The sequence below is a fragment of the Centruroides vittatus genome, unplaced genomic scaffold, assembly GCF_030686945.1.
Source record: "Centruroides vittatus isolate TY-2023 unplaced genomic scaffold, ASM3068694v2 contig_1246, whole genome shotgun sequence".
Taxonomy (NCBI): Eukaryota; Metazoa; Arthropoda; class Arachnida; order Scorpiones; family Buthidae; genus Centruroides; species Centruroides vittatus.
This window is the reverse complement of record NW_027120796.1, coordinates 967,972-980,980: the sequence shown is the minus strand read 5'-3', so window position 1 is coordinate 980,980 and position 13,009 is coordinate 967,972. Positions and strand designations below refer to the sequence as shown.

The window sequence follows — 13,009 nt, the reverse complement described above, 5'->3', positions numbered from 1 at the left end:
CATTAGGGTACAGATAACCACTATCAAGCCCAAAGACCGAATAATCAAGTAATTAAGGCTCTGGAGAACCTGGGATCGAACCCGGACGGTCGAAAAACCCTAGGAATTTTTCGGGGACGGTCATGGAAAAAGGCTAGCAGCGCAGACTCAAAATTAAAAGAAAATTATAAAAGTTTATTTATTTTTAATAGTTTGAGATGTAATAACATAAATTTTTCATAATTTTATAAATATTTTAAATTTCATAAAAATAAAATGTTGCCGCAAAAGGCGCTGTGGTTCCGCCACATCGAGCGCGAAAGTTTGTGTTGATCGGATCGTTCGAGGAGATTGGGAAGTTGACGTTTACACGCAAAAATGAATCTTGGAGACGAGGTTTAAACACAAAACGGTAAATTTGTGACGAAAAAATTCGCTCGACTAATTCGTTTTCGTTTATTTTAAATAGGATAAGGCTACGTCGAGAATTCCGATATTACCCGAAGAAAAATTAATAGAGTTTCTAAATAGATTTTTATACTTAAATATTTCTAAAGAAGATTTAAATAATGTAAGTATTTGTGTCTAAACTCGATTTGTTTTATTTATTGATTATAAAAATAATGCCTTAGGCAAGAAGTACAGCCAATTAACTGTGGCCGTCGGTCATAATATTGTATATTTGTATTATTAATTTTAGTTAGTCCTAACCTTTTCTTTGTTCCCTCTTTACCTAAAACTTTCCAACGATCGTTAGGGTGCGACTATGCAGACGCGAATTTAGAGCGAGCGATTTAGTTTTCGTAAAGGAAAACCATGCACAAGCAAGAAGCGAGAAATAATGCTGGAAAGAGCGAATTTCTGGTTCTCGCACATATCTAACAGGTTTTGATATTTATCGCATCTTGCCTCTTCTCGCCACATATTCTCGCTCGCTCGGAAAATTCGCTCGCTACCGTCTGCATAGTCGCACCCTTAGGCTTCGACTATGCAGACGCGAGCGAGCGAGAAGATGCTTGAAGCGATAAATATCAAACCCTGTTAGATATGTGCGAGAACCAGAAATTCGCTCTCGCCAGTGATATTTCTTGCTTCTCGCTTGTGCATGGTTCTCCTTTGTGAAAACTAAATCGCTCGCAACCTCTCGCTCGCTCTAAATTTGCGTCTGCATAGTCGCACCCTTATCGCCTTTGGGTAGGATTAGCCGTTCTAAGAATCGGGGAGCCGCCATCTAGAAACCATAGGTGATATCAACCGAAAGGAGTGTGGCCTGGGGAAGAGCGGCAAGAGACACTTTTCGACCAGACACGGAGGAAGTTGGACGTGTGAGAAGGGGCTCTGAAGAAAGTTTTGGTAGAAAGGACAGAAGTTTGAGATAGTCCAGCAAGGGACTGAGTCGGATAGTTTGAAGTAAGAGAGAACCTCGATAAGTGATAGAGAAGAGAGGATATGAAAGACAGAAGCCACTATAATAGAACCAAAGTCCTATCCAAAGTGCATGTCATCCTGATATAGAGAAACCCCGGGTGAATCAACTCTTCATTTCTTATTCCGCCTCATTATCCTATCTCCCTCATTATTTTCTTTAGTATTAAGTTAGAATTAAGTTAGGTTTAGTTATGCGCTTACTAGAAATTAATTGTCACGCGATCAGGAAAGAGACACCATCGTGCTTTGTTTGGAACAAAGAGTTCTTTGTGTAAATCACACTGGATTGTAAATTATCACAAAACCAGTTGGGATTCCTTATACCCTATTCACATTGTACATTTTAAGCGGGATTAAGATTTAAGCAGAATTAAGTTAAGTCAAATTGTCGAAAACAGGATTAACACGTTGACTGCCATCTACGAGATGACTCGTAGTTACCATTTCTGCCTAGGACGCCACCTACGAGTTATATCGTAGTTTGTTTCCTTGCCATATTTGTGCAGCTACGATGTAATTCGTAGTATATCAGTGTAAATATGAATAGATAGCTTCAGGGGCAAGAACAAAAAATCAAGTTTGGCTTACATGAACAGAACATTTATTAACAAATGAACAGAAAATATAATCATAAAAAGTTTATTCAAAATCGAAAGCAAAACAATATTTTTATTGTTTGTGATAATTTTTAAAACAATCTTCTACGCAAAGGGCTGGCTTCTCTAGACAGATTGGACAGAAATAACGCGTTTCTCGGCGTTTTTTAGCTTTGGTACAAATTCGACATGGCTTTGTCGGATGTTGTTTTTTCTGAGTAGGTGGGATACTCTGTAAATAGTGAAGCTCTTGCAATTTAATTTTTTTTGAAACTGGTTGAATCTCTTCTCCAATCAACGCTTTGACAAATGCTTCTCTAAACTTTATAAGTTTTATTTTAGAAGAAGTTGCTTTTTGAAAGAGTTTGTGCGCATTATGTATATATATTTCTATAATATGTAATGCAACCTTTTTGGGCCATCTAATAGTCTTTCTTAGAGCTGTGTAGTACGATAGCATTTGATCTGATCGGTCAATGCCAGACATTCCATGATTATAATCTCGAATTATATTTGGTTTCATCGAACATTTTCCATTGCGATTGAACACCTCTACCATTTCAACAACGTGCACGTTTGAAATGGTAAGGACTTCTCGTTTGTCTTTCCATTTACATACAGTAACAGGACCATTTTGCTGCCAAATAAACTCCCCCTTTTTCAGTTTTAGATTTACCACATCTCTGGGATTCCCCTTTCTGTTATTTTGCAGAGTTCCACACACACAAGTTTTTCATGTAGTCAGTAATTTCGTAAGAGCAACAGAATTATAAAAATTATCCATGTATACGATATATCCCTTATCAAGATAGTCTTCAAGTAAGTGTAAGACAACATCAGTAGTGTGGCCTAAATTACTGTCAATTCCTTCAGATTTTCTGCTGTAAATTGATATTTTCATAACAATACCATCGGATTCACATAGTTCATACAGTTTGACACCGTATTTGTGTTTTTTATTTTTTATGTACTGGCGAAAATGCAATCTTCCACGCCACAACATCATTGATTCATTGATACACATATTTTTATCAGGCACATAGTTTTGGTGCATAATATTATTGAAATGGTTTAATATAGGTCTTACCTTATATAATCTGTCAGAAGATGGTATTGAGCTATCAACTAAATGAAAATAACGCAGTAACAATTGGAATTTATTTCGACTCATATGTGATCGCCAAAACATTATATTATACAATTCGTTTGTGCTCCAGTAATGTTCTATTGAAGGAAAAGAACAAGGACCCATTTGTAATACAAGTCCAATAAAAACTTTCATTTCTGCAGTGCTGACGTCTTTCCACTGTGATACCCTTTTAGATTTTTTTATTTCTTTATGTTTTGCAATTTCTTGTGCAGCATACAAATTGGTTTGTTCGACCAGTAATGCAAGAAATTCTTCCGAAAAAAATAGGTCTACCAGCATTTGCACTGTAAGGTTTGTCGTATCCAATTTCAAACCAACATTTTCTTGGAAAATAAATAGTTCAGGATTTTGTTGAGTTTCTGTCCACAAATTATCGTTTGGATTTGATGTGGTTGCTTGAGACGCATCGTCATTGCCTTCAGGTTCGAGAATAGTCTCATCTTCAGGTTCGGAGACGACGTCATAATCACTGTCCTCACTTGAATCCTCAGATGGTACATAATCGCTACTGTCGTTACCATCCTCACCAAAAATTTTGTCAGATTCTGAATCACTTAGATTAGTGTAGTAATCAAGTTGTTTTTCAGTCAGTGGTCTTTTCTTATCCATATTGGGATATTTATAATTTGATTATAAAAATAAATAAAAAATAACACTCTCAAAAAAGACGTAAATGTGATGTGCTCGCCTCTATCCGATTTATTACTACTGAATTTAGACGCACATCTCTGATTGGCTGTAGCGAAGTGACAGGACGAATCGTGTTTGTGCCTGAATTAACTCGTAGTTTGGCTTTAGCGAAGAGCTTTCTGTTACATAAGCCAACTACGAGATAATTCGTAATACCTTTATTTTAAGAAAAACACATTCTATACGCTTTTTGATTATTACTATGGACTCTGATTAGAGTTTTTAATAATATAATATAATTAAATTAAGTTGGCGTTTTACAACAGAATCCTGAAAAGTCACGTGGCAGTCAACATGTTAACTGCTTGTTCACACTAAGTAATTAAAACGAATTATTCACTTAGCCCTCAAGTGGGTGTACTCAATATTTAATTTCAAATAAAATCAAACTTTTGCTTATTTTTGATAAATCATCATAAATTAATTTATATTTAGTAATTTAAAATATAAATAACTTATTTAAAATGCATAAGATGTTAGTTAGGAATTATTAACATTTATTATCAGTGATGTTGTTGTCGTTGGCAGCACGATTCTCTCAATGTTTATATCACTTTAGTGATAGAACTGTGACAAGAATGGATTTTTGACAGAAATCTATATTATTATTTAAACTTCTTGTACTGAAGCAGCATACACATGTTAATAGAGAAGAGTATCGTTTGTTTGAATGTTTGTACATTTGCTTCCGCCATTATTTTTGAACTTTTGGCGGACCTCGGGGAAAGCTTGAAGCGACTTAAGCTTCTTTGTGAAAGCGATTTAAGCTGAGCCGGTTATTGGTAGTTAAACCGTCTTAATGTTAAGTCATTTCCATTCATATTTCATACCTTAAGCTGGCTTAAAATATACAGTGTGAATAGGTTATTATATAATTTTTTTGTTCAAAGTGAAATAAAGGGACTGTGAATATTGTTATAATTGTCGTAGAGTCCTTTCTGTACTTTTCGTTCGTGGACCATACTGTACCACTTTTAAGAACACAACATAACAATACAGGGAGACCTTCACTAATGCGACGTCGTTAGACCTATTCGTGGGTACGTTCGTAAAGTCAAACGAGTTAAACACATTAGTAACGGATCGTTCGAAAAGTAGTAGTTTTGCTCAGTGCGCATGCTCTGCGGTGACGACATTTTGAATGAAACTCTAATGAAGCTCACGAAGGAAAGAGTTAGTTTTAGTGATGCAACAAATATTCGGTTACTATTCAGCCGAATACCAAATACCTAAAAACAGGAGTAAGAAATAACAAAAACACAGTAAATTAATCATTTTGGTATTTAGATGTAATTTTATCGGGTTAGTGTTGTTTGTTTATATTTATTTATAACTTATAACCTGAACAAAATAATAATAGTCGTATGTATTCACAATTTATAATTACAAAGATCAGTATATGTACACACCTATTCATTCGAGAATCGTCACACATCTGAGGGTCTAACCCTGCCTATCCTTTTTAAGCACTTGTCTTTGCTCTTTCCTTTCTCTTTGCTCTTCCCTTTCTCTTTCCTCTATCACTCTAGTCCACGTATGCCTATGCATATGTCATAATGTGCGTGCACAATACTTTCAATTTGTCACTTTTCTGTTATACATTTCCCATTTTACAATTATGTGACTCGTAGCCTGGTGATAATGGAGAAAAGAGACATATAGGACATCGGTATAAGTCACAGTTATGATTTCACAGATTTGAGATCACTTGGTAGCCTGAACGGCCCTTGGTGAAAAACACGGGGTACTGTACATCCGTAAAGTCGAATGAACGTACCTCATGTTTTTCACCGGATGCTCACCCTCTGGTGTTTAAAAACAAAACTATTTTATCTGGATCGGGTCGGTTGAATCATTCATGTGTATTGTCAACAGTAAAGATGAATAGCAATAGGAAAAGAAAAGCTTTCTGTTGCATTCCAAATTGCAATTTCAAAGCCATACAGGAGTCCAATATAAGTTTTCATCTATTCCCACAAGAAAAACAGATGATTATTCGGAAATCAGAATTTGGAGAAGCTCGTATATATAACCGACAGAAAGAGTCATTCGACTGTTAAGAATCAGCAAGAAAGTTTCCCGATTGTTCAAATTCACACAAACAAGTTATGCTGTCAATTTTAAAGGATTTTTCCTTAAAGTTTATAATTTTAGTAAGTTTGTGTGGGACATGGGGCCAGATTTAAGCATTTTGAGGCCCTAAACTGAACTCTGTGTGAGGCCCGTTACCAATCTTTTACATTTTTAGAAGTCAGTCATAAAAAGAAAAGAATTAACATAAACATATTAAATACTTTTTATTTTGTGTAGTATTTAAAGTATATTTTGTTGGTTTGTAAAAAAAATTTTATTACAAAATTCTACTTCAATTTTCTTTTTGTAGAAGCTTTTGAGGTTCTAAGCAAAAAAGTAGCATAGCTTACTTGTACTGGTCCTGATGGGACAGATGTCAAAACTAACGCTTTTTAACACAAAGAGCATAATGTATAGAATGATCTCACTCATTTTCTATAATACCACATGTAATGGTGTGTCCCGCTAGCAATAATTGTTCTCCTATAAAATTTCTCGATAAACAGCTACAAACAACATATATCATTATATTGGACAATGATATATGATTAATTTTACGTTGACTAGTTACAAGCGACCCAGATAAAGTAGTCATTTTGTAAAAATGCTTAATCCAACAGCCAACCATATTTTCCTACCTTAAAATAGCCTGTAAATTGGTATGAGTTAGTTAATAAAGAAACAACAAATGTTAAATGAGAATTCTTGTAAAATTATCATGTGCTTTGCTGATATTGTATGTCTGGCGACGTCTGATACACCAGATGGTGGCGGCTGGTTGGTGCGATGATGTGGGAAATTTGAAATTATGCTAGCAACTTTAGCTTTGGAACTGGATTACTGATTGTTGGATTAGTAATGGTTAATCTGTGTAACATCCGTTTAAAATTACAGTAGAGCGTCGATAAGTGGAACGTCGGTAAGTGGAATGGCCGGAAAGTGGAACGATTTTCAGTCGGACTGTGTCGTGCTGAATCGAATGTTTTTGATACTAAATTTACTTCTAAAGTATAATTTTCATGTTTTTTATATTCTTTAATATATTTATTTTGTTTGTACAAAATGCAGAAATAATTTTTAACGATACGATAGCCTCGATGATTATTATAAAAATTTTCGTTGGGCTTAAAATCGATGAAAATTCAACACGAAGCGACACGCAACGGAGAAAAATTCAACAGGAAGCGATACGCAACGGAGAAAAATTTGAACATCGGACAGGTTAATGTATTTTTTCGTACAAAGTCGGAAACTGGAACAAATCATTAACTGGAAGGACCCCAGTCCCCAATTGGTTCCACTTATCGACGCTCTACTGTACATAAAAAATACAAATAACAAAAATACTATCAGGTAGAGCAGGGGTCACTAAACTTTTCTCACAGTGGGCCAGATAACTGAAAGAATGGCATGTGCGGGCAACATAACCATTTTGTTCTCAATATATATACTGAATACACAAAAAATGAAGAAAACTGATACAGTCAAACCTGTTTTTATGCGGTGGATAGGGACTGCATTAAAAAAAAACACACAAGAAAAAATCTCACAAAACTTCACGAATGGCTGTAAATAATAGTTTTCGCAACACAATTAAAAAAATATTTTTTTTATGCGGTCAACAGGGACCGCATAAAAAAAGTCTCACATAGAAAATAACTCAAAACCGTACGAAATAGAATTTATTGACAACACTTGACTGCAAGATGTCAGCACTTGACTGCATCATCTGGTCTATCGTCTGTTTTACATATTTTTGTCCAGGTGGTGTTTTGTTGACTTAAAAAGTAAATTATTTCATTTTTCGCATATTCATGCAATAATATTACTATAATAAGTGCATTTATGCTATAATAAGTTTATTTATCTATAATAAGTCAACGTGAGACATGACAAATCGCACGAGACTAGTCGCCAACTATACCGCACAAAAAAAACGCATAAAACAAATCGCACAAATAAAAATCGCACATAAAAAGACCGCATAAAAACAGGTTTGACTGTATATTTTTTTGGTCTCTTAAACACTATATAGTGCAAACACATGAACACTTGGCAATCTTCACCTTAAGTTTATTCAATTTAGTTGATACATGTACCTGTAAAATAAAACAAATTCATACCAAAGTTAAATATACAACTAAAAACCCACAAAATAAAAAAAGTTAGACTAATAGTTGACTTTAAGTACTTCACGTTATATAACTTAGAAAAGTTTTTGAAACAACAGCTCAAGGAATATCAAAATTCACAATTCTCAATTAAAAATACATATGAACTTACAGAAGAATTAAATAAAATTAGTATTTAAGAAACATTTAGGATAGCAAGTTTAGATATAGTGGACATATATCCATCAGTAACATGGGAAATAATAGAAAACAAATTACAACAACATAAAGTAAAAGACAAAATATTGGACTTAATAGAATTCACCTATAGAAGCAATAGAATAAACTATTTTGAAATTGAAGGAAATTATTATACACAGCAGGAAAGAATAAGTATGGGGTCTATAATAGGACCGAAATTGGCAGAATTAATAATGATAGAAATAGACGAAAGTATTAGTAAGATACAAGGGATAAAGTTCTATAAAAGATATGTTGATGATATCCTAATAATATATAACGAAATAGAGACTAGGATAGAAGAAATTAATATGCAAATAAATAGCAAAATTTAAAACAGAAGAAGAAAACAAAATTGATCAAGAATTAAGTTATTTAGATATTATCATAAAGAGAGTAAAAAACAGATTGGAATATAGAACTTTTAAGAAATCAGGTTCAGTAAAACCAACTGTAAAGTACCATTCCAATATACCATTATATGTTAAAGAAAATACATTTAAAATGGAATATCATAAAATAAAAGACAGAACAAGCCAAGAGACATATATACATAAAGAATTAGCAGAGTTAAGAACGAATTTTCTTCTAGAAGGATATCCACAAAGATTATTAAATACATGGGAAAGTAAAATAAATAACCCAAAGACTCAAGATAAAGACAAGCAAAAACCTAAAGTATACTGCATTCCCATATATCAAAGGCCTGTATGAAGAAATTAACAATGAAATAAAAGAAATAAACTTTAAATTAGCACCAAAGTACAAAAAAAATTTCTACTAAATTAAAACTTCTAAATTCCCCAAAAGATTAGCAAGCAATATCCGAAACTAACAACATTGTATATCAGATTCCTTGTACTTGCAGTAATAAAAAATATTACATAGGCAAAACCAAGAGGAAAATGAAAGTCGGATTAAAAGAACATATTGCGGACCTTACATATAATGGAATTAACTCTGCTTTTCATGACCACTCTACATTAAATGACTGCAACATAGATAAGAATAATGTAAAAATCCTTCATAGAGAAAAAGAAACATATAATTGCAAATTTAAAGAAAGTATAGAGATTCTTAAAAACAAAAAATGCATAAATAAAAATTTAAGTATAAAAATAAATGAAAATTGGCTTGAAATATTGTAAATCAAATTTATTAAAAAAGAATTTCTAAACATTGAATTTTTAACTCGACTAAGTAATAATCGGTCGTGAGGTGGCGTATCCACCATGTAAGAACATGGAAATTAGTACAGTTCTGTGCAGTAAAATTGAAATGTAATATAAAAAGACAAAACAGCATTTGAAAACCCGTTTGTGTGATAGAACTTCTTGGATGTTGATACAAAAGAATAACCAGAAAATAACATAAAGGAAATATGTACTAATGACTAGTTTATAAAATTTACCAAGAGAATACACTGGTACACTGCCTTCATAAGCTGGCTCAATCCTAGAGAACTAGTTTTAATTAAATAAATTAAAGTGAAAAAAGAAAACAACAAGGTAGGTTACATTTGTTATTCAATAATTGTCAACGAATTTAATTCAATACACTTGTAATCTTAGTATAAAGAATTTTAAGGAAAGGGTATTTAAGATTTTAGAAATTAGTGATCTCAAGGTATGTTCGGTACAATTGTAAAAAAATTTTTATACATGTATATTAGTATTTGTAATTCCTATGTATTATGTAATTTCAGTTGGCCAAGGAAGGGCCTTACAAAAGCCCAAAACAGATACATGTATCAACTAAATTGAATAAACTTAAGGTGAAGATTGCCAAGTGTTCGTGTGTTTGTACTATATAGTATTTAAGAGACCAAAACAATTACTGACACGGTTTCAAGATTACTAAAACTGATATATTTATTTACCAAAACAAACACAATGGCTGCAGCAAGCTTGTAATCGCTTTTCTTAAAAACTTCATAGCAGGTATTTACAGAAAAAGTGCTCTGATACCGAAGTCGCAAAAAGTCGTCAAATTTTTCATTTCAGTGATTTCCCTAAAAATTATATTACTGTCAAATGCAAAAATCAGATCGGACCAATTTTTGCATTTTTACTTACACTTATTTTAATTTTTTCTACATAATAAGTTCATCTACTATCTATGATATTTCCATACAAGTAATTATATTTTAGCTCATTTGTGGTACAGCACGGTGGCGGGCTGGATAAAACTGATCGTGCGGGCCGTAGTTTGCCGACCACTGAGTTAGTGTGTAGAGTGTACTGTATAAAAAACAGATATTTATACAATGTAATGGTTTTTCTAAAACTGCTAAACGGTGATTAGTTTGATGACATGAGACACTATTACACCACATGTAGGTTTGCCGGATGTCCTTTATTTCGACAGACGCTTTTTCATTTTAGTTAAATGCTACATCCTTTATTGAACCAGAATAGTAGCAGATTGCTGTTTATTTTCATTTTTTGATGTCTGTGTTCTGTAATGGCAATTGTGGAATTTTGTGCAGGTGTATACCTTATATATATATATCAATATAGGATATGTTTAATTCATAATCTGCTCTGTTGAAGTATATGGTTAACCATTATATATTTTAAATTCTAAATTAAGCTAAAGTTTACAAATACTGTATAGTCAATATGAAAACTACTTTTTAAATCAAAATGTGAAAGATATAAACAGAATATTTATTAACCATGAAATTATTTAATTTTACTTTTTGATGCCAAACTGTGTCTTTTCCCACACTGGGTAGGAAGTAACCTTGGGTGCATGGATGCAATGAAAACATGTCGCACTTTGTATGCTTATATCTTCAAAACTGTTAACTGTAGAGTAATAAATAATACATCGTTAGATAGTCGATAAAATTTCATTTATAACGAGACAAGTTTTGACACTCCACCGTCTCTTAATCCTTCTATACAGTCATATTGGAAAATTAAGCTGTTTTTTGCATGATTTTGTTTTGTCGCATCCTATTTCGGAATTTATAAGTAGTGAATAAAATAATAATAATAATAATAATAGTGTTGACATCAATTCCACATTCCGCTGATGATCAGAACTAACAAACATATGTGATAAACTGAAATAAAGTGGATTTGGAATTAATAGTAATTTGGGTCTAAAAACAAATTCATTGTGCACTTATAAAAAATGTTTACTTTAATTGCTGAGGTGACATACCAATCATTCTATAATGTCAGGGACCCTCAGACCTTATGGGAAAATTGGATGTCTAACAAATACCCCTCAGAAACACCCAAAACAAAATATTATCTCAATATCAATCGGTTGTGGCTCCAATAATGATAATTATTAGATAGACCAGAACCTTTGTGACGTGTCTCAGAAAAAAAAAATGATGTTGAACACTAACCAAACCATGGAGCTATCTAAATTAGTTTTCACATCTACTTTTGTCCCTATTTGGGTGGACACACAGCTCCTCCAACAGAGAAGGAGTCTGCAGTTACTTTTCATAAGAAAATCAATTTTTATTAACACCAGCCATCCAGAACATTAGAAGGCATTTTACAAGATTGCGTGTAATGTAACTGTACAAGATATAAGTGCATTAGTTTAACTTCAAAATATTACATGACTAATTTGTATTTTTTTACTCTTTTTAGTTTCTGTGAATAGCTATTTTTGTATTTATTTTTCGCAATATGTTTTATTCTATTAAAACCACTACTTGCTTGAATTTTATTTTTCAAAATCACCATTCTGTGTTTGTTCGAATGTAATTCTATTCTAACTTGGCTGCTTGACAGTCCAGAAAATTAATAAAAATATTTGAATTTCTCATGTGTATTCCTGAAATAGTAGAATTGTTTCTTGTGTGTTTGTGTAATATTGTTAAATTCTATTTTAAAAATGCTATTTTAACATCAGAAGCAGGGTCATTCCTTCAGTTAGTATGAAACATTTCAGCATTCTTTATTTAAAAAAAAAAGAATATTTCAGGCTAATAAAATAAGACTTTTAAAATGAACTATTATTAAGTATTTTTAAAATGTTATTTCTAGAATTTATAGATCGGTAACAATTCGCACTTAAATAATTAAAAATTCTACTTTGAATAAATTGCCACCTGTAAATATAACTTATTTTAAATACTAATTTAATTAACTACAATATAATTTAATAATTTAGATACATTAATCAACAATGTCATTCTGTTTTTCAGCCTGAAGTGGTTGTATTAGTCTATGAAACTTTCTTAAAAGATTTTGGATTTAATATCGATGCTCTAAATCAGGTTTGTTGTTAATTATTATTATTTTTAATACTAAATGATAACTATTTTTATGGTTTAAAATGTATGTAATACGATTTTTTTCAGCTAAATTGGAATGCATCTAATACATTTGAAGGAAACATTGAGAACTATGAAGAAACTATTCCACTACTTAATTTATTAGTTGTGATGTAAGTGTTTATGTTTAAATTTTTATTATTTATATACATATATAATTAATTTCTATTTAAAAAATTAACAAATTTAACATGTTTTATAAGGATTAAAGTACGGTTCCTTATCACATAACTCTATTTAACAGATTAATAAATAAAGAAATGTTAGGAAGGGAATAAGGAGTGTAGAAAAATCGTTTCTTCTTGATAAAACATTTTTTGGGATTGTTAAATCCTAGCTTCGTATCATTTGAATTGAACAAAAACAGAGAGTGGCGTTTATAGAACTAGTTTGAAATTCAAATTCTAACTCTCAGATTGATGTGACATCTTTTGAT

General features: G+C 32.1%; 1 protein-coding gene across 1 annotated transcript in view; it reads left to right on the top strand.

The window, feature by feature from the left end:
- The first annotated feature begins 311 nt into the window (after positions 1-311).
- The window catches only part of LOC136988203 (kinetochore protein Nuf2-B-like), a 34,596-nt gene continuing 21,898 nt past the window's right edge, over positions 312-13,009 (top strand). Inside the window, exons 1-4 of the mRNA XM_067286040.1 lie at positions 312-375; positions 449-550; positions 12,445-12,516; positions 12,601-12,686. Of these exons, the coding sequence (XP_067142141.1) occupies positions 358-375; positions 449-550; positions 12,445-12,516; positions 12,601-12,686 (278 nt within the window). The 5' untranslated portion in view covers positions 312-357. The remainder of the gene's footprint in view (positions 376-448; positions 551-12,444; positions 12,517-12,600; positions 12,687-13,009) is intronic.